This window comes from Bos grunniens, chromosome 17 (genome assembly GCF_055505025.1).
Source record: "Bos grunniens cultivar Pamir isolate PY7600 chromosome 17, Bosgru_T2T1.0, whole genome shotgun sequence".
Lineage (NCBI taxonomy): Eukaryota > Metazoa > Chordata > Mammalia > Artiodactyla > Bovidae > Bos > Bos grunniens.
Window position 1 is genome coordinate 52,736,615 of NC_141181.1, and position 22,237 is coordinate 52,758,851.

At 41.2% G+C, this 22,237-nt stretch overlaps 2 protein-coding genes across 41 annotated transcripts in view; both read left to right on the forward strand.

Moving 5' to 3' along the window:
- The window catches only part of MPHOSPH9 (M-phase phosphoprotein 9), a 55,572-nt gene extending 34,850 nt beyond the window's left edge, over positions 1–20,722 (forward strand). For 34 of the 40 annotated variants that reach the window (XM_086347393.1, XM_086347401.1, XM_086347408.1 and 31 more), the window contains 9 exons: positions 672–773; positions 7,233–7,358; positions 8,482–8,654; positions 9,804–9,950; positions 10,748–10,868; positions 11,678–11,781; positions 12,455–12,702; positions 13,010–13,078; positions 16,807–20,722. In XM_086347393.1, coding sequence (XP_086203519.1) covers positions 672–773; positions 7,233–7,358; positions 8,482–8,654; positions 9,804–9,950; positions 10,748–10,868; positions 11,678–11,781; positions 12,455–12,702; positions 13,010–13,078; positions 16,807–16,908 — 1,192 coding nt within the window. In that variant the 3' untranslated portion in view covers positions 16,909–20,722. Of the gene's footprint in view, positions 1–671; positions 774–7,232; positions 7,359–8,481; positions 8,655–9,803; positions 9,951–10,747; positions 10,869–11,677; positions 11,782–12,454; positions 12,703–13,009; positions 13,079–16,806 lie in introns of those variants that run through there. The other 6 variants (XM_086347404.1, XM_086347410.1, XM_086347417.1 and 3 more) reach the window with 3 other exon arrangements.
- Positions 20,723–21,533: 811 nt separating this feature from the next.
- PITPNM2 (phosphatidylinositol transfer protein membrane associated 2) overlaps positions 21,534–22,237 on the forward strand; it is a 159,813-nt gene continuing 159,109 nt past the window's right edge. The window contains exon 1 of the mRNA XM_086347376.1: positions 21,534–21,640. The gene's annotated coding sequence lies outside the window, so the exon portion shown is untranslated. The remainder of the gene's footprint in view (positions 21,641–22,237) is intronic.

The window sequence follows — 22,237 nt, forward strand, 5'->3', positions numbered from 1 at the left end:
GAGATAAAGACATATTCAAAAGTTTTAAAAGAACAGAAAGAATGCAAAGATAAGCCTCAAAATAATTAATTGGCCATAGTACTTATTTTCTGTTGGTGAACTTGAAGATAAGCTGTTATTCTGAGCATGGCACAAATTAGATGAGCTGCCTGTAAGTTGAGAGTTGTTCAGAAAGCAAGTTCTTGTTAATAGGGCTGCTTTGGATGGCAAGCCTGCTTTCTCTTTTGTGAGAGCCTAACCTGTGTGTATTTTGTACAAGTCACATACCTGTTAGAATTAAACATCTTTTGCAGTTTATTTGCGAATTGCAGTTTATTTGATTGCTTGAATTTTATTTTTATTTAATTTGTACTGTTTTATCTGTAGTCAAATTTCTAAATTTTTTTCTACTTGCTGTATTAAATGCATTTGTTGTTCCCTTTTCCTTTAGTTATAGCATATGAAATACTCCTTTGTAGGATTTTTTTCTATTTGCCTTTCTATTTATTCTCCCTGATTTTGTTCAGCTTCTTAAAGTTTAATGTGACATTGTACTATGAAAAAGTTATATGGATTTGCATCTCTTTTGTCACCCCTTTCGTAGAAATGTCTGTTAAATAAGTAATTTATAATTGAGCTGTATTTTAAGCTTGTTGAAATGTACTTAATTTATTTTACTGCTTTTGAATTAGGACAATTTCAAAACTTGAAGCTCAAGTCAAGCAAGTAGAGCATGAAAATATGTTAAGTCTTCGTCATAATTCTAAAACTCCCATGAGACCCTCACATGCCAAGTAAGTTACTTCATTTAATCTCTATGAAACTAGTAATAGGTAAAGCCTGTAATTGAACTGAGACACTCACCTGTGTAAATCATGAGGAAGACAGGGTTAAATGTCATCACAGATCTTATGTGTGAAAGCATCTTACTGTTAGATATTATGAAAACTCTTACGCAGAGGCATTTGCCAAAAGGAGGAAGTAGTAGAAGCAAATTGGGACTGAGGAGAATTGGGATGGTTTTTGGTTTTTGACTCTGCCCAGCTGTGTGACCTCAGATGAATCACTTAATTTTTTTGGAGCTCAATCTTATAATCTGTAAAATCAAGGACATTGGACTACAACATCTCAAAAGGTGTGTTAGCCCTTGTGCTCAAATGCTCAGTCATGTCTAACTCTTTGCGATCCCATGGACTGTAGCCTACCAGGCTCATCTGTCCGTGGGATTGTCCAGGCAAGAATATTGGAGTGAGTTGCCGTAGCTCTTAACTTCCATAAATTTCATTCCTGTGTTAATGAAAAACTTATGATGATGGATCTGCGTTAGGTTATGTGAATTTTTCTTTTTAGTTTTTCCAGATTAGCTTTGTTATAAGCTAAGAACATTATCTTGATGATACATTTACAGAGTAAGTTTTTTCATAATTTGAATTGTTTTTTATTATGATTTTGATGTAAAAAAAGTAATAAAGAGTAGATTATAACTTCCTAATATTGATGTTTTATCACAAAAATTTTAAATTGTGTTAACCTTTTTAAGTTATAATTGTCAAAGGAGAAACTTTTTCTAAATTTTTACTAATCTATTTTATGTGGGACATAATGGATTATTTAAAGAAAAAAATATGTAAATAACTGAAGTTGGATGTTTGAGATTGAACAAAAGGAAGGACTAAGGTTTGCCTGGGGGGAAAGGCCTTTCTGAGGAAGGGACATGTAAGCTGAGAGGTAAGACGTGTTTGGAGTCCTTCAGGAGAGAGGTGTGGAAGGGAGGGAGTGTTCCAGACAGAGACAGTGGTCTTGCTGAGTCCTGAGGAAGGAGAGAGCTTAGTTTTATGTTTGAAGAACCCAGAGGAGGCTTGTGTGGCCTTACTGTTCCCATCATACACAAGGGTTTGGGTTTTACTCTAAGTCCATTGGGGCACCTTTGAAGGCTTTTTGTATAGTAAAATGGTGTCATTTTATACTTTTGTTCAGTGAACCTGCCATAAGGAAGGGAAAAGAGTAGAAGCAGACTAATTAGACTCTTGAAGGACTTGGAGAGAGATGGTATTAGCTGGGTTGTGGCCACAGAAATGGGTAGAGGGGAAGGATTTGAGAAAATTCTGGAGGTAGAAGCCACAGAACATAGTTATGAGTTGGATGGAGCGTAAGAAAGGGAGGTTTCAGATAAGGCCAGGTAAAACCTTTGTTTCTGTCTTAAACAGCCAAGGGTGTCACATTGAACCAGGGAAGAGATGCGAAGAGCAGACCATGAAGTAAAGATCAGAATTTCCATCTTGAATATTTTAGTGTGAGATTCATGTGAATTCCAAGTGGAACTCAAGCAGGGGATGATAAATTTGCATTTGGAGTGCAGAAAGAAGACTGGAGTTACAAATACTAGAGTTTTGTCTTTGTAGGTGGCGCTTAAAGTTATTGGATGGATGGGTGTGTGTAGTGACAAGTGAGTCCAGGTCAGAGCTCTGAAGAGCTCCAGTGTTGTGGTTTTGGGTAGAGAAGGAGCTGGAAAAGGAAACTGAGAAATAGCTGCTAAAAAACAGGAAGAAGACTGAAGCAGCTACCATGAGAACCAGTGAGATAAAGACTGAGTGTCCCTTGCATTTGCAAGCTGGGGGTTCTTGATGACCTGGAGAGCCATTTATGTAGAGCCATAGAAGCGGAAGCCAGTTGGGAATGTACTGAATGAAGAGCAAGTGAAAACAACCTGGATGTCTAACAGCTGTAATGTCAGTGTATTGTGATACATTTATGCATAATATTGCTCAGCATGACCATATACAGACTAGATCAGGGGTTGACAAGCGACAGCTCCCTAGCCAAATCCAGGCCTATGCCTGTTTCTGTAGGGTCTGTGAGCACAGAATGGTTTTTGTTTTTAATTTTTCGGGGGGGGGGAAAGTTTCATGATACATGAAAACTATATGAAATTCAGTTTTTAGTGTCCATAAATAAAGTTTGATTGGCTCACATCCAAGTTTATTCACTTACATGCTGTCTATAGCTGCTTTGTGCTACAGTGGCAAAGGTGAGTAGTTGGGACTGAGTCTATCTGGCTGATAACACCTAAAATATTTATTATTTGGCTGTTTACTGAAAAAATTTGCCCACTCCTGAACTAGACTCAATGTGGTTTAATCTTTTTTGTTTGTTTGTTTGTTTGTTTTTTGGTTTAATCTTAACATAATATGGAACAACAACAAAAAACTAGTTGCAGAAGAAATAGGATGCTAGTTATTAGATTGGTACACAAGTACTTGCAGTTTTGGACTGTGAATTTTAAGTCATCATGTGTTTAATCGCTTCAGTCATGTCCGACTGTGATCCTATGCACTGTCGCCCACCACACTCCTCGGTCCATAGGATTCTCTAGGCAAGGATACTGGAGTGGATTGCCATGCCCTCCTCCAGATAAATCATTATAACTAGGCTCAAACACATCTTTATTAATCAAAATAGGGACTGTTACACATTTTTGCCAACGAGAAATAAGTGTGTTTATTCCTGTAGTGTAGAGATCCATGCTTTGGGATTTGTCAGACTCTCGGAAAGCATTTCGGAGAAGGCAATGGCACCCCACTCCAGTACTCTTGCCTGGAAAACCCCATGGACGGAGGGGCCTGGTGCTGCAGTCCATGGGCTCGCTAGGAGTCGGACACGACTGAGCGACTTCACTTTATGTTTTCACTTTCATGCATTGGAGAAGGAAGTGGCAACCCACTCCAGTGTTCTTGCCTGGAGAATCCCAGGGATGAGGGGGCCTGGTGGGCTGCCATTTATGGGGTCGCACAGAGTCGGACACGACTGAAGCGACTTAGCAGCAGCAGCAGCAGAAAGCATTTTCTGCCTCCTGCTGGTTGTGGAAGCATTTTCCTTGCAGAAAGTTGTGGAGATGGTTGAAGAAGTGATAGTTGGTTGGCGAGATGTCAGGTGGATATGGTGGATGAGGCAGAACTTCGTAGCCCGATTTGTTTACCTTTTGAAGTGTTGGTTGTGCTACACGTGGTTGGACATTGTCTTGGAGAAGAATTGGGCATATTCTATTGACCAGTACCAGCTACAGGCTTTGAGTTTTTGGAGTATCTCATCGATTTTCTCAGATACAATGCTTTCCCTGGGATTCAGAAAGCTGTAGTGGACCAAGCGGACAGCAGACCACTACACAGTGACCATGACCTTTTCTTGGTGCAAGTTTGGCTTTGGGAAGTGCTTTGGAGCTGCTTCTCGGTCCATCCACTGAGCTGGTCGTCACTGGGTGTATTAAATCCACTTTTTGTCGCATGTCACAATCCTATGAGAAATGGTTCACTGTTGTGTAGAATAAGAGAAAGCGGTACTGCAAAACGACAACTTTTTAGATTTGCAGTGAGCTCATGAGGCACTCACTCAGTGAGTTTTTTCATCTTTCCAATTTGCTTTCAAATGCCAGTGAAAGTGAAAATCGCTCAGTCATGTCCGACTCTTTGCTACCCCATGGACTGTACAGTCCATGGAATTTTCCAGGCCAGAATACTGGAGTGGGTAGCCATTCCCTTCTCCAGAGGATCTTCCCAACCCAGGGATCAAACCCAGGTCTCCCTCACTGCAGGCAGACTCTTTACCAGCTGAGCCACCAGGGAAGCCCTTTCACTTGCGACATTGAATTCTTTGGCAGCTTCTTGTGTAGTTGTAAGAGGATCAGCTTCAGTGATGGCTCTCAGTTGGTTGTTAGCTTCCAATGGCTGGTCACTGCGCTCCTCATCTTGAAGGCTCTTGTCTCCTTTGCAGAACTTCTTGAATCACCGCTGCACTGTACTTTCCTTAGCAGTTCCTGGGCCCAATGCATCGTTGGTGTTGCACGTTGTCTCCAGTGCTTTACAACCCATTTTGAATTTGAATTAAAAAAAAAAAGTCACTTGAATTTGCTTTTCATCTAACATCATTTCTATAGTCTAAAATAAATATAAACAGCAAGTAATAAGTCATTAGCAAAAAAAATGTGCATTAAAATTATGTATAACATAACCACATTTAAGAAGGTATTCCAGTATCCAAAAGGCAGGGTTCAGCAATGCAAAATCTCAATTACTTTTTCACCAATCTTTGGAGTAGGAAATGGCAACCCACTCCAGTATTCTTGCCTGGGAAATTCATGGGCAGAGGAACCTGGTGAGCTGCAGTCCAAGGGGTTGCAAAGAGTCAGATACAACTGAGCACCTGAGCACACATACAATAGATGTTTACCTTAGAGAAGTTCTTGTGTATGTTTATTATAGCATTGCTGAAAAGGGAGTACATTGAAAACTAAACATTCACCAAGAGGGGAAAGGGTAAATAACTTGTGATACAGTCATACTGTGGGTAAATGATTAAAATGGTAGAGGTTTATATATGTATTAACATGCGTATGTCTCATACAGAATGTTGAGTAGAAAAAGCATTAAAAGGATGTGTACCTTATGCCTTTTATGTAATTTTAAAAATGTAAACAACCAGAAATATGCTTTTTATGTCTTAAAAACACATATGGTAAGATGGTAGCATTTGTTAAAACTATGGGCGAGTGCTTGTTATGGTACTCTTTGTAATTTTCTAAAAATGTTTGAAATGATTCTTCATTTAAAAACTGAGGGGAAGAGGAATGACTGGGATTGAAATGAAAATAGATGAGACAACCCTTTTAAAAAAGTTTGGTTGTGAAAAGGCGCAGAGAGAGGAAGACAGGAGTTCCTGTCTCCTGGTTTCTGTTTTCTCTCTGGAGTGTGATGGGTGGTTATCACCTGACAGTCAAGCCTGGGGCGAGGGGTTTGAGGAGAGTGGAGAGGGTGTCAGATAGTCATATTTGGTGAATCGGAGCTCCTTGATTATAGCAAGACGTGTTGGCAGCCAGTGTCGGGTGTCCACTTGAGATAGCGATTCTCTGATGATGTCCCAGTCTACACAGGCAGGCAGCTTCTTTCCCGCAAAGCTCAGCTGTAAAAATACAGACACTGAAGAAAAGGGAGGTCATTGTAGTCATCCAGGCTTAGGTCTTGCTGCCAGTCAGGTGTGCCGGAAAGTGATTAGAAAAGTGGTTCCAGGCAATGAGTAATGATCAGCAGGAGAGTGTCCTGGGTCGGGGGTGGGTGGTAAAGAGGAGCTGTAAAGCCGGAAGGGGCTGACGCCCAGGGGAAGGGGAGACCCAGGGTCATGGGCCTTGAGGTGAGTGTGTTGTGCATGCGGATGCTTGAGCATGGGAGTCGGAAGGATCTTGGAGGTTTGATTTCCTTTTTTAAAACATATTTATTTGGCTGCTCTGGGTCTCAGTTGCAGCATGCGGGATTTTTAATTGCAGCATTCAGACACTCAGTTGCAGCATGTGGGATCTAGTTCCCTGAGTGGGGATCGAACCTGGAGCCCCTGCGTTGGGAATGCAAAGTCTTAGCCACAGGACCACCAGGGAAGTCCCTGGAGGTTTGATTTCTGAGGGGACTGTCTTCTCTAGGGTCATAAAGTTCAGTGAGCATCCTCTGAGAGTTGCATGGTTGGTGGGAGGTGGAGCAGCTCCCATGTGCATGGGGAGGGTGGTCAGGACAAGGGCAGGAGCTACCAGAGGATGGTGGAATGAGCTTCGGACGGGCTGTGCTTCCCAGGAACGGAGGCAGGAACATCCTGGTCTAGAACGGCACTGTTCAGTACAGCAGGGCCCTTCTCCACAGAGCTGTTTAAATCTAGCTGTGTTGCAAGCATTCACGAGTTTGTGTGTATGGCTGATGGCTATGGTATTGGACTGTGCAGATGGAAGGCCTTTTCTGTCTTCACAGAAAATTCTTTGAGCCCTCCTGGTCTACGGGGGAGAGGCAGGACCGTCCTTCATCCCCTGGCCCTGAGCTCCAATGGGTCATAAAGGGTGTGAAGTGTGGTGAGGGCGTGGGCGGGGGTGTTCAGAGCTGTGTGCATGTGAATGCACCAAATCTTGAGGCTAGATTTAGTTCAAGACATACACAAATTATGTAATTTTCTAGGTGTGAGCCAGATGTTTTGTTTAAGTTATGCGTTGATTTGTTGAAGATTTGTCTTCTTGTTCTTCCGAGACCAAGAAGAGCAATTCAGTTGGAACTGAAAACCTTCAAATAGAGTTCATCTAGCTACAATGATAAGATTGTTCTATGCAGTCTTTGAATCCCTGGGTAAATGTGGAAATAGTATGTCAGAGCAGGTTATTTGCTGTCTGTGCTCAGTCTAAACCAGAGTGCAGACCTTGCAGCGTCTGAGCACACTTCTCATCCTTGCAGCACACTGGCAGGCTCGGATGTCAGCCGGAGGAAGTGGCTGATCCCAGGAGCGGAGCATTCCATCTTCACTGGGCAGCCCCTGGACACCAAGCTGGACAGCCAGCCAGAGGAGACCTGCCTTCCTGGGTGAGACAGCTCCATCGAAGATCTCATTTAGGCACTCTTAGCTTTTCTTAGAGATTTCAGTTGCCTTTCAAAGTTCAGGAAGGTTTAAAGAGCCATCTCCTTGTTCCTTTCATGTCTTAATTTTGAGGATCTGATTTTTCTTTTACTTTGAAAGGCTAGTGCTTTTAGGAAATTTTCCTTTCAGAGGTGGTGCAGAGCCTCTGCACTTGTGCCCCTGGCATAGCCATGTGCCCTGTGCATGGGCTTGCAGTTAGGACACGAGGTTGATCCTCACCCTGTGGATCACCAGAGCCCCCAGAAGCAACCTCATTCATTTCCTCCAGAGTGTCGTATAAATATTATATTTCTCTGAGTGCTTCCATGGTGGCTCAGTAGTTAAGAACCCACCTGCTAATGCAGGAGATGCTGGTTCGATCCCTGGGTCAGGAAGATCCCCTGGAGAAGGGCGTGGCAATGTACTCCAGTGTTCTTGCCTGGGAAATCCCATGGACAGAGGACCCTGGTGGGCTACAGTCTATGCGGTCACAAGAGAGACAGACATGACTTCGCGACTAAACAATAGCATGCGCTAGGCTGTGAAAAGGATTGGGAAACAATGGTCTTATATAACAGGTTCAGTTTTATTGATTTGTATTGAAAAGCATACGTATTTATTGTGGAGTATAACTATCAACCATCATGTTATTCCTCTAGTCTAGTAATAATCCCAGTAAACCATCTTAGTTCAGGCTGTTACAACAGATTACCCTTGACGGGGTGGCTTAAGCAACAAACGGTTACTTTCTACAGCTCTGGAGGTGGGCAGTCTGAGATCAGGGTGCCAGCATGGCTGGGCTGGATTCTGTCCTCACGTGGCCTTTCCTTGGTGCATGTGTCTCCAGAGGGAGAGATCAAGATATCTCTTCCTCTTTTTATAAAGGTATTAACCCCAGCGTAGGGGCTTCACTCTCATGTTATCATCAAAACCTAATCACCTTCAAGACCCCACCTCCCTGCCCCCGACATACACACCATCGCATTGAGAATAAGAATTCATCATAAGAATCTCATTCAACATAAGAATTTTGGAGAGACAGAAAATATTCAGGTCATAGCACTGTGTGTCTTGTAATTACTATTTAAGGTACCATTCTTCTCTGGAAAAGGATCTTTCACCTGGAAGTTCACCAAGTTTATTGATAAAAAAGCAGAGAGAGACTTTAGACACACCAATCATGAAAGCTTTGAAAGAACTTGATGAAGAAAAAGTATTTAAAAATTGGGGTACACAGACAGAGAAAGAGGATACCTCGAATAGTAAGTATTTTATTCCTTGTCTGATAGAAATATAGATGCGTACATAGATCTCCTCCCCTTTCTACCCCAACTATATACCTTCTTAAAATGAAATGCCCCAAGTAGTAAAATAAAAAGTTAAATTTATTTTCCTGCTGCTTCAGCCCTATTTCAGACAGTTGAATCCACTAGTTGTTAATGTATCATTGTCGTTACATACATACCTTTTATACAAAGTAAATGACATATTAGTCTCTGTTATTAAAGATTTCTGTGACATTCTTAAGTGTATTTGAAACTTTCTACCTCAGTTTGTCTTACTCACACACATCAGAAAGTTACAGCAGGCATTTGGAGTTCATAAAGTGAGATATAACATTTCCTACGCTCCCTTTCTTGCTTACTGAGCTTCTGTCAGTAGGACAAGAAGTCTGTTTATTTTTTAATGATTTTATTTGTTTATTTTCGGCTGTGCTGGGTCTTAGTTGCCACACGGGCTTCTTTCTAGTTGCGGCCAGCAGGGCTTACTCTTTGTTGTGGCTACTCTTCTCACTGCAGTGGCTTCTCTTGTGGAGAACAGGCTCTAGCGTGTGTGGGCTTCAGTGGTTGCAGCAGGCGGGCTCAGTCGTTAGAGCTCCTGGGCTCTATATCAGGCTATAGTCAAGGCACTCAAGCTTATTTGCTCCACAGCATGTGGGATCTTCCCAGATCAGGGATTGAACCCGTGTCTCCTGCATTGGCAGGCAGATTATTTACCACTGAGCCTCCAGGGAAGCCCAAGAAGTATGTTTAATACTTGAAGTGTGTTTCACAGGTCCAGGCACTTGTACTTTCTGTGGCGCTTATTTGGTCAGGCCTGCTAATCACATCATTAAGATCTTCGGTGTTATATTTCCTAAGCAGTATCTCCTAGTAAATAAATTAGTGACCTGTTTTCTAAAAATAAACTCTCTTGAAAAATCACCTTGAATGCCAGTTGTAAACAGAGAACCAGAATGAATTCATTAAAAACTCCCACATTTTTTTTCATCAAGTGTTTTCATTGTAATGTGGTGCATTTGCAAATAATCATTATAATATAGATAGAAGAATTGCTTGCTTTGTGTAACCATCTGCTGATGAAGGCAGATAACTGAAGCTAGTTTTGTTTTTTACATTTTTCTGTTACAGAATTGGTGAATCCTCGGCCAGCTGACTCTTCAGTCAATGCAAGTCGGTCCCCAGAGAGAGGTGCCCAGCAAAGACAAAAGAGGTTTAATTCTGCTTCACAGAGATCATCATCTTTGCCACCTTCAAATCGTAAATCGAATACTCCAAGTAAGGGTTAGAGGTTTCTGTCTTGGGCTTGGAAGAGTGACATCTGAGCTGTACACACTGATGCTTTCTGCTTCCCTTATGCTTTTCGTAGCACCTAGTACAGTACTCTGAACACCGAATCTCTAAATGCCATCTTGTTCAGTAACAAACTGTCTGATTGCACAGTTACTATGACCATAACAGAAGACATTCTCACCGTTTATCAAAGTGAGATTTTTATGTGTGTTCCACAAATGTTTTGCAACTAATACCACTTCAGTTTTTGAGTCAAACTCAAATATTTTGATACTGACTAATTAAACATTAGTTCAAACAAATTAAGCTAGCCTGAAATAAAGCTGGTTTTTTTTTTTCATGTAGTTACCTAAAGTTACTCAGCATTTTCTTTAGCCGGTTGCAAGTATGATTTTAAACTCAAGCATTGGATTTCTGTATCCTTAATTTCCATTTTCGTAAGCAGCTGAAGAAATTCATATATGACTGTGCTCTTAGAACTGTTCATAGGTGCACTGGTGTTTCCATCTTATTTCCAGTCGACTTCTAAAATCCTGAAAAACCAGTTTTGAGACAGAGCACTGCAACAACAGTCTGATAGAGTAAAATATGGCCAGTGGTTTCCTCTAGATAGTTAGAAGTATGCGTTTAGTTTTGTGTACTCTTATTTATCTTTCAAAAAGTTTTACAGTGAAAATGTATTCTTTTTACAGTTAGTTTTTCTTTCAGTGCTTTTCTGTGTTCTGCCAACATAGCCCCTACATAGAAGGAAAAGACTGTCCCCTCTTCATTTTCCTCTGTAGCAAGGAGAGAGATTATGTTAACACCAGTGACCATGGCGTATAGTCCAAAGCGATCCCCTAAAGAAAATTTATCCCCAGGATTTAGTCATCTACTTAGCAAAAACGAGAGCAGCCCGATTCGGTAAGTTCTCTAAAAACTGTAGAATAAAATATGTAATAGAATTGATTTTTTTTTTTTAATGTCAACTTTTACATCTAGCTATCACTAATTTTTCAGTTGTCAGTTGGGATTCTGTAGATTTAAATCATTTAAATAAACGCCCTACTAAAAATAAAAAAAGTACTATAATACATGAAAACTGTTTTTAACCATGTAAACTGGCTACTATAAAATTTAAATACTGCCTCAGAACCCCTTCCAGCTTTTGGATATAGAATAATTCTTTGTTTTCCTAAAAAGGTTTAAGGTATAAGGAAAACTGGGGGCAATTTGTATAAGAAAGTGGGCTGTCTTGGTATGGCCCTGGCACTCAACATCAGTTTACCTGTGCTCCTGAGAAGGTTGTTCTCTCTGAAGGGTGGTCTGCTGTGTGTACTGTGGTGGGAGATGACCACTGACGCCTAAGACACGAGAGCTGGTGGCCCAGCTCTGTCGGGCTGTTGGGGAAAATTAATGAAGCACATTGAACCTCAGTTTCCTCTTCTATAAAACAGGGATAATAATGCCTATCTGCTTATTTCATATGCTTATTAACAAAGATCAGATGAGATCATGTATCAGTAAATGCTTTAAGTCGCTGGCATGTAAATATAGTTTTGTGTTAGAAAATATTATTTAAATTTAAGTTTTAAAAAATATATGACCACCTTTCTCTCTTAAAAAATATGTAAATATGTGAGTTAACTTGGATGCCAGCTCATCTGTCTAGTGGAGAATAGGGAACATCAGTTAACATTTTTTTCTCACAAGTAACTTGCTTCATTCAATAGATTTGATATACTTTTGGATGATTTAGATACTGTTCCTGTGTCTACTGTACAACGTTCCAATCCAAGGAAACAACTCCAGTTTCTTCCTCTAGATGACTCGGAAGGTATCTTTTCCTAAAAAATTATTAATTATGGTTTTAGTCATTCATTTTGTGAGTTTCTGGCATCAGGGCTCTAGATGACATTATAGCCTGCACTTAAATTTTTTTTACCCAAGGGCCTCTAAAAATAAGTATTGTTGATGCTCATATTGTTTGTGTTATCCTCATTGGAAAGTTGGGAAACTGAGGTCAGGGGATGTTAATGTTTAATTACCAGGGCCATATTGTTCAGTTTTTTATGTTCTGTAACTTATATACAACTTAGGCTTTGGATGTTTTTTCCTTTTTCTCAATTGTACTTTCTGTTTGAGATAAAGTTATAAAATAATATACATGAAATTGCTTGGGCAGGCCCTTAAAATGCTAACTCTGTAATGTTGATATATGTCCACTAAATGTGTTGCTTATTTTTTAAACTTCTTTTGCTTCAAGTTTACAGAAAGTTTGCATACGTTTATTTAGGGGAGATGTGAAGATTGTCAGACTGAGGGAAAGGTTTTTAGAATTCTGAGGAGAAAAAGCTGAGTATATATGATTGATTACATATTTTCTTTTCATTACGTTTTTTTGACCATGTAGCAGCCATTTCCAGAAAGTGAAGTTGGGTAGCATATTTAGTATGTACATGCTCTTTGAGAAGAGTTGATAAGGAAGAAATTTCTTTTCTCTCTGGCAGAAAAAAAATACTCAGAAAAAGCCCCTGACATCCATGTTAATCATAGCTCTTCCCCCGAACCGTTGCCAAATGGAGCGAAGAAAGTCTCTGTGAGACCAGCCTGGGAGAAGAACAAGTCATTTAGCTATGAACAGTGTCAGCCCGTCTCCACAGCACCACAGGGTAACAATTTTGAGTATACAGCAAAGATAAGGACCCTAGCTGAAACGGAACGGTTTTTTGATGAACTTACAAAAGAAAAAGACCAGGTAAAAACAAACAGACAAAAAAAGTTTTAAATCTTTGTCTGAACTTAATACAGATGTCTGAGGAACAGTCAGAAGGGAATTATTGAGTCAAACACAGGAAGTTACTGTTGATGCCATACAAAGCTGTACTGGAAACGCGTGTGAACCCAGCTGTCGTTACTAATTGTGTCAGAGGGAACTTAGGTGAAGTCGAGATGGACAAGAAAATACTAGGCTGAAGTCTTCTTTCCATCCTGTTATAAACATCCTTGCCAGTAATTAGAATTCCCCTATTTTTATTTAAACGTTTTTTTGTGTGTGTTACCAGATTGAGGCAGCACTAAGCCGAATGCCGTCTACTGGAGGACGAGTCACTTTGCAGACGAGATTAAATCAGGTGACGTGTCTTAGCTTGAATCTGCTTTGGAGGCCTGATGCTAGTCAGTGCTCCATTTAACCACGAGGATTTTTTTTCTTCTACTTTTAAAAAAGTATTTATTTACTTATTTATGGCTGTGCTGGGTTTTTGTTGGCTGTGTGCAGGCTTTCTCTAGTTGTGGTGCGTGGGCTCCTTGTTTCGCTGGTTTCTCTTGTTGCAGAGGGTGGGCTCTAGAGCGAGGGCTCAGTGGTTGTGGCACATGGGTTTAGTTGCCCTGAGGCATGTGGGATCCTAGTTCCCAGACCAGGGATCAAACCTATGTCCCCTGCGTTGGCAGGCGGATTCTTAACCACTGGGCCACCAGGGAAGTCTGCACGGCCCCCACAGTGGTTCTTTAATGTCAGTTTGTAGGCACATTGAAACAGTCGATCAGAACTTTTAGCCTTTATGGGAAGTGTTTGGTAATGACAGCGTATTTTATAACCTGATGCTAGCTTTCAGGAACAAAGTGATTTTACTTGATACTTCCAAGAAAAGGCATTCATGCCATCATGTTTTCAAGAAACTAACTTGGGAGCAAATGGCAAGATGTCTGTTAACAGATTTCTGCATTGTTAAGGCTCTCACATGAAATCTCTCTTTTTGTGTTTTGTTTTTTCCTCTCCAAACTGCAAATTATTTCTGAATCTCTTTCCATTTAGTGAACATGTAAAACAGTGGCACTTTGCAACTGGAATAGATGTGAGGTTAAAAAGAGAAATGTGATTCCATTATTGAGCAGGAGATGGTGCAGGTGAAATGACCCATGTGCCTTTCTTTTAGTTGCTTTTCAAAGAGAATTATCAATAAAATGCATGAAGCCATGGGACATTTTAAATCTCTTTTTGTAACATTTTAAACATCACATCAGTGCCGTGTCTCATATAACAGCCTGCTTTGGCTTTTCAGTGCCTTAATTTCAGGAAAAGTTCATTCTCAGATTGATCTGTGATATCAGAAGGAAAGAGAGACACACAGAAGAGGTCTTTTTCTAGGTTTGTACTTAGGAATCCTGCACAAGCATTCTCAGCCCTTTTGTTGTTGTTGCCCTTTGTCTTCTTACTATATTGAAACAGCTTTGGCATACATGACCAGAAACTAAGGCCCTTTAAAAGTCTTATTTTAAGAGCTTGTTGGGACCTCCCTGGTGGCTCAGTGGTAAAGAATCTGCCTGCCAGTGAAGGAGACATAAGTTCGATCCCCAATCCAGGAAGATCCCACATGGGTTCTTCGTTATCTTTAACGTCTCTTTTTTTTCTGACTTTCTTTCATTTCCTTTGTTGCTCTGAAAGTTTTTATTCAATAATTGGTAAGACTCAACACATGAAACTCATTTTTAAGTAGTTTACTGAGAAATTTCCTGGTGGTCCAATGGTTAGGACTCTGTGATTCCCCTGCAGGCGGCACAGGTTTGATCCTGGTCCCAGATCCCACAAGTCACAAGGTGCAGCCAGAAGTAAATAAGCAGTTTATTGGGAAGGCAGAAGAAAAATTTGTTGGTTCTCTAATTCTAAATGTATCTGAAACATTTGGTTCCATATATGTTTACATATGATGATTTTAAGCTCTTTATGAAGTGAAGTGAAAGTCACTCAGTCGTGTCCAACTCTTTGCGACCCCATTGACTGGTCTATGGGATTCTCCAGGCCAGAATACTGGAGTGGGTAGCCTTTCCCTTCTCCAGGGGATCTTCCCAATCCAGGGATTGAACCCATGTCTCCTGAATTGCAGGTGGATTCTTTACCAGCTGAGCCACAAGGGAAGCCCTCGAATACTGGAGTGGGTAGCCTATCCCTTCTCCAGCGGATCTTCCCGACCCAGGGATTGGATTCTTTACCAACTGAGCTATCAGGGAGGCCCAAGCTCCTTATAATTTTATTTATTTTTATTTTTGGCTATGCTGGGTCTTCGTGCTTTTCTCTAGTGGTGGTGTGTGTGTTTCTCATTGTGGTGACTTCTCTTGTTGCGGACCACAGGCTCTAGAGTGTGCGGACTTCAGTAGTTGTGGCACGTGGGCTCAGTAGTTGTGGCTCCCTGGCTCTGGATCACAAGCTCAATAGTTGTGGCACACTGGCTTAGTTGCTTTGCAGCATGTGGGATCTTCCTGGATCGGGGATCGAACTCATGTCTCCTTCATTGGCAGGCAGATTCTTCACCACTGAGCCACCAGGGAAGTCCCAACAAGCTCTTAAAATAAGACTTTTAAAGGGCCTTAGTTTCCGGTCATGTGTGTCAAAGCTGTTTCAATATAGTAAGAAGATAAAGGGCAACAACAAAAAAAAGGGCTGAGGATGCTTGTGTAGGATTCGTAAGTAAAAAAGGGCAAAAAACGATGAAAAATGCTCCACCTCACTAATGAGTTAAAAAAAAACAGACACACATTTAAACAAAAGCATAATTTTTAAGGCTTTCCAGGAGGCTCAGTGGTAAAGAAACTGCCTGCCAGTGGAGGAGCCACAGGAGCCGTGGATTTGATACCTGGGTGGGAAAAATCTGGAGAAGGAAATGACAACCCACTCCAGTATTCTTGCCTGGAGAATCCCATGGACAGAGGAGCCTGGTGGGCTACAGTCCATGGGGTTGCAAAGACTTGGACACAGCTGAGCACACACACGTGTGCATGCATCATTTTTAAGCTCTTACATTGGCAGGTGTAAAACAAACAAAAAAACAATGATACCTGGGCTAGGGAAAAGCTTATCCTTCAACACTGAGTAAGGAGAAAGTGTCACAGACTTCCTGGAATTCAGCTTGACATGTATCCAAAGCTTTAAAATTATACATTTTTTTGGACCTAGCATTTTTACTTGAGGGAATGATTCCTAAGGCAATATTTCTAGGTATGTGTAGAGACATGTTTCAGAATATGTATTTAATTTAAAATGATCTCATAAAGGATATTCCATAACAAGAAAAGTTAAATTGAAAAACATTCTAAAGAAGTGTTTGATTTTTTTTTCTTAAAATGATGTTCCTATATACATAAAAAAACAGGAAACAGAAACAGTGGTTGTTACTTTTTGCTCTTCTATCTTCTGAATATTCTAAAAATGAACTGTTAATTTCTTACAGTGAAAGTGTTGAAGAGAAAATTTTTAGGTTTTATTTCGGGATACCATTGGAGTTAGTACTGAATAAAATACCTAAAGTGGTGAATATATATTTCAGGTACTGTTTAACAGTAGTAGTGTTTATTTTAAAATAGCAGTTGTTACACTGATTCATTGTACAATCTCTTGTTTCTTGGAAAGGTCTCCTCCAGCATTTTTCCTTTTTAACCTAGAAATTTTGGTCAGAAAAAAGTTATCTGATATAAGTGGGTTACAGCACCAGTCAGATGTGTCCATTTTTTCTGGGGAAATGTATGAAGAACCTTCTGGACTCCTCCTGTACTGTTTTCAGTTCAGCGGAGTCAAATAATTCTCTCCTAGAGAACTGGGTTGCTGTTGCTATAATTTCTACATAGTGTATCAAACATATTGAGAATATTTAAAGTTCAGCAGTTACCTTGAATGGTTGAAAAGTTGATTTATGTTTATAGTTTAAATGAAATAATGTAAAGGATGATTTGTATAAAAGCCAAAATAATTTTAATTTTGATGTTTAAACTTGCTCATTTGCTGCGAGAGAGGTCATTTTAGTGATACTTATAGAATTGGTGAACTCGGTAGAATTCTGATTAAGTTTTTTCCTTTATTTTCGCCCAGGAAGCCTTGGAAGATCGTTTGGAGGAGATTAATCGAGAGCTGGGTTCTGTTCGCATGACGTTAAAGAAATTCCATGTTTTGCGCACCTCTGCAAATCTTTGAGATTTGTGGTCATTAAATTTTGAGACATTTTTGTTTGCACTAATGTATAATTATGCACTCAAAAAAGGCAAACTATTTTATACTGTTTCTAAGCCTTCAAACGTAGTTTTACAATCATGCTATTCTTTACACTTGCTATTTTATACTTCAGATAGCCACATATTTTCAAGATATTTTTGTTATGCTCAGGAACCTCTTGTATATTTTACTATTTAAAAAGTATTATTTTTAAATAGTATATGTCTCCTGTTTATATCAAGAATAAAGAAATATAACAGGGGAGGCAGCTTTGTTTCTAAACATAGTGTTATCCTTTTACGATGAACTTTGCACACCAATTTTATAAACTTGTTCTACATTGTGAATATGAGTCTAGTTTTTTTAAATAAATGCTTAAGAAGAGCTTCCACAGTGATAGAGTAATACATGCTGAATGCAAAAAAAAAAAGCATACCCTAGATTTAACTATGTTGAAGTTTTTTTTAAAAATGGTAATGTAATTCCTGTTTGAAACGTGTCTTAGAGTGAACATTAGAGTTAATAATGGAAATGTTGGAAATAATGGAATATTGGAAAGCTCTGAAAGTGAGAATATTTCATTCTGTTTCCCTTAAGCTTTCTTATTTGTAAGAAAGAAAAATGCTAGAGATGGAAATCTCTAATTTTGTGATATATGTAGTACTTTCCAGAAAAAAGTCAGCTGGAGAGCTGTAGCTTTCTGCCCATCTTTCTGAATGTAACTTGTGTCCCACCTTTGACACTGATATGATAAAAAGCTTTGATGAAATACAGGCCACCACCCAGTAAGGTTGTAAGAGCAGTTTCCTCAGCGTACACGGCCTCAGATGTCAGATTGTCAGGAAGATGTTTTTAACATCTCTCCACCATCCCCCCCATCCCCCCACCCTCCCAATGAAGAAAAACACTTCCATAGTAGCTGCTGTAAGAACAGTAGGTGGAGGTCAGAGCAGCTTATGCTGCTTGTTACTGCACAGGTAATGTGTCTAGATAGAGCGCCGTGCCTTTCGATTGGCCTTGCTGGGGGGCTCTAGCCCACTGCCTTGGCAGTGCCTCCTGCTCTCAGAAATTCCACATAGGTCGGAGGCTGTGATCTGACCAGAAGTATGGCAGGTAGAGGTCCTGACTGCTGGTCAAGGTCCGGGCTCCTCAGCTGCTCGCTTTTTTGGTGGCCAGTCAGAACCCAGTGCCCACTCAAGCTCAATATGTGTTGATAAACAAGACTCATTCCACACTTTCAACACTAATTCCCACCGATTCAGGTTTTAAAGTTTGGTTTACTCTTGAGCTTTTTCTCCTCCTCCCTGTGGCTCTTAATAGCATGTAGTTTTGGCGAGCCAAGCCACCCGATATTCCACTAGGGTCTATGTATGCCTTCGAGCAGGGATCTCAGAGAATCTTTGAGCACCCTTCACCAAAGCTTCCTCTGCCTGAGCTCCAGGCCTGGTTCCCTCCTCAGGCTCCCTGCTCAGCGTTGTGGGGGGTTCTCAGCAAGGGGAACTCACTGACAGCTGCCTCTCCTGCTTCTTCCTGTCCATGAATCAGACCTTTGCTCCCACCTCCTGCAACCTGTTGAAGACCTCTGGCTAATCAGAGTTACTCATCAGAATCAAGTGCCTTACTCCTGGTATTTTTTTCTAGTCTTTTTTTTTTTCTTTCTTTCTTTCTTTTTAATCTCCTAGTGAAGAAAACATTCATTTTAATCAATCTCCAGTATAGTTGTATCAAAACTTAATACAGGGATTGACTTTACGGGTGATGCTCCCTTTAATATGGTCCTATACATGACATTAAAAACTCACTTGAAAATTGTCAGCCTGTTTCATTGTTCCCTGCTTTTATTGTAAAGTCTGTTACATTCCAAAGAATAGGAAATTGCCCTTTCAGAAGAGATGAGAGTTTTATCTTACCAGGGAGTTATCTTCTTAGTAGTCATATTCCAGTATTTAAGCCCCATTAAAGTGTCTTCTGTGCCTCTCAGGGAAACATGTGATTTGATTTGTGACATGTCATAAACTGGAAGTATCAGTCACTTCAGAAATTTAAAAAAAATTCTCTCCATAGCTGTGAAGAGGGACACCAAGGAAAATCCTTCCAACCGTCTTTCCTTTTGGTAATGCTTAATGTACAACTACTCTATTTAAAAACAGCCTCAGCTTTGTCCAAAAAAAAATAAAAAAAATAAAAACAGCCTAAAAGCTGGAAAGGTGACAACCTTAAAAAGCAACTGTTATATCCCAGGGAGGTAAACTATAGTTGCTGGCTGCAGTTAGGTTTTTTACTAAGTGAATCTTCCACTTCTAGGAAGTGCCATTTAAAATTGAAATAGAGTTACTGCTCTCCTGTCACCCAGACCTGCCGCCTTCCTTTCACTGAAACGCCTGAGGGAGGAATGTGCTTGACTGCTTGAAGGTGCCAAGTGGATATAGCTACTAATCCACACTAGGACTGCAGGAGCTGGACAGGGGACAGGTGAGCCAGACCTGGATCACACCCTGCTCAGGCTTTCCTCCAGGTAAAGATAAGAAACTTCCTTCCATTGTGGGAGATTATATGCAAAGTGCCTGGTATCTCTTAAGTTTTCAATCCGTAGTACATTTCAGATTCATTCTAAGTTATTAAATAGGCTTTTGAAGTAGTGATTTCAGTGCTTTCTTAGAAAAGTAGACCATGTCCCTAGCAATTGACTTAAAAACTGCCTTGGGCTGGTTGACATACGTTAGGTGGTCAAAGATGTTCTCTCCATCTTTTTGTAAAAAATGAGCTTTCTCGGGGTTTAAATGAGCTTCCCTCTGGTGTGTGTGTTGTTTTTTCCCATGAGTAATTGATGACCTCTGTAGTAAGTTCAAATACCCTGCAATCTTCAATGTGACTTGGGAGTTGTTTGATATAAGCTGTTTTGCAAAAAAAAAAAAAAGTATTGCCAATGTAATAAAAATAATTGCTCCTTTGAATGTTCCATAATTAGACTTCTAAAGTTGCTGGCCTGTGAAGCAGGACCACACAAAGGAAGAGGATGCCACTGAATGTTTGAAGGTTAACATGAAGTTTATGATTTGCTTTTGGAGTTTGATAAGCAACCAGAATTTGTTCCCCCTTTTAACTCGGAAAAGCCCAGTGCTTGGCTGAATGCTATTTGAATTCTGAGAAGTTAGACATTTCTGTCATTTTGAATTTTAGATATCTCAAAAGCAGTTTTCAGTAAATTTTAATGTGCCACGTGTGCTGTGAGTCTATAAGAAGCTTTAGAAAATAAATATCGATACATGTCTAGAGCCCTTTAGGAATCAAAGGTAAATCGTGTTTACCCATCACAAGTGATTGTACATGGTTATGAAATTTGCAGGTCTGATTAAATGAATTATATTGCACCAATTTTGCAGGAAATAATTTCCTGCCTTGCCAAGAGTTCTGTGGCAGTTTAATAATAAACTACACCAGTATTCTTACGACCTGTGTTACTAAGCTTTCCCTTTCAGATTTGTGTTCTGTTTCAATAGGCTCCTCTCAAATAGGAGGAATCAAGCCATAACTTTGCATTTGCTGGACATTATATGCCCTGTCATTGCTGTGACTACAGACTTCAGAGATAATGTTTTATTCACAATTTCACTGTAACCATGACCAATACAGTGAGAAATCTGCTTCCTGTAGTGCTACTGACATTAGATAAAGACCAGTCCTTGTTGCAGTTTTAAAATCTAGTCAGATGCTAGAGTGATGAAATTGTAAGCTCCGCAAGAGCAGGGACCATCTCTTTGCATACAGGCACTGAATAAATATTTGTGGATACAAACATCTGTGCTATCAGTGTATTTATTCCTGCTGGCCAGTTGTGGGCTCTGGTTTTTAATGGTGTTAAGTCCTCTGAGTTACTGGTTTGGGGGCAGGCACTGCAGGGTTACAAGGGCAGCTGCCCAGGGGCTCTGTTCTGACTGGCCTACAGACAGAGAGCCTCACTCCCGAAATCTATATGCTCTGAAAACTTTTTTTTTTTTTTTTTACCTTTATCAAAAAAGTAAAGGTCAAAGCAGAAGTAGCAGTGAAAGGACCTGTCGCTCAGTTTGGCTTCCACAGATCCTCAGGCAAGGAGGACGCCTGTGCGGGAGACAGATGATGACTCAATCCCTGGCCGACTCAACAGCAGCTGGGGCTGGAAAACTTGACTGGCTCTTAGGGTGCCTCTTGATGGAGGGAAGGAGTTGGCCCATTCAGTGTCCAAGGAGATGGGACAGCCTTTGGTCTGGGGTTGTACTCTCTCTGACTTGATCTGAACTCATCTTGGGCTGCTTTTAACTTCACCTTACACTTGCCCTCCCAAGGGGAAGCACTCCCTGGCTCCTTTCAACCTGAGAAAGTGATACTTAGTGATAAGTAAACTACTCCTAGGTTGGGGGTGTGCCCTGTTTAATTCATTTACTTCAAATCTTGACAAATAAGGCCTTCCTTGCTTAATCTAAATATATACTTCATGATTTAAATATCACTCAGTACCCTCTTGGTTCAACTGGAGTGTCCAGTCTGGTTGGAATATCAAGATGAAGCTATTTCTGATCCTCTGCCAGTTCCTTCTTGAGGTCAGGGGCTAGAACTTACCCTCTGGCTACTATTACTGCCACGCCTTCTGATTGCCAAAGAGCATTTTCATTTTTCGGTCCAGACCATATTTGGTGTCCTGAGGAGAGAACTGGTTGCCTCTATTTCTGCAAATCAGGTTGGTAACGGATAAAAGCACCAGGTGTCAAGGTCTGGAGTTCCATTGACTACCTTTGGTTTGCCCACACATTCCAAATGCCTTCCTTAGTTTTCCGCAGCTCGTTCCCCTTGATTCTGTCGTTTTACTCCCAAAGGACTCGATTTTTCTTTTCTGTAAATCTGCTCATTCCTTTCCCCTCGTATTGTTGGGGGTGGGGGGTGGCGGGGGGAGTGTCTCCTGGCAAGTGAGGCTCACAGTGTTAAAAGGGCCAAGAGGTCGTGGGCCGGGGCCTCCCCTCATGGAAGTGACCTCCAGGCCTTTGCGGGGGTCGCCCGGGCGAGCGCAGACCTGACGCCCGAGCGGGGCCAAGTTTGTCGGGGTTTCTCCGGGCGGAGGCTGGCCCTCGCGGCGGGCGGGCGGGCGGAGGCGGCGGACGGCTCCGCGCGTGGCCTGACGGAGGCGCAGGCCCACCGCCGAGTGAGGGAATGCGAGGCGGGCCCGGCGCGCACGGGCAGCAGCGGCCGCTGAGGCGCGCGGGGCACGGCGGTGCCGCCGTGTAGAGCTGTCAGGCCGGTCCGCGGGCGCGCCCGGCCCCGCGCCCCGCCGGCCGCCGCC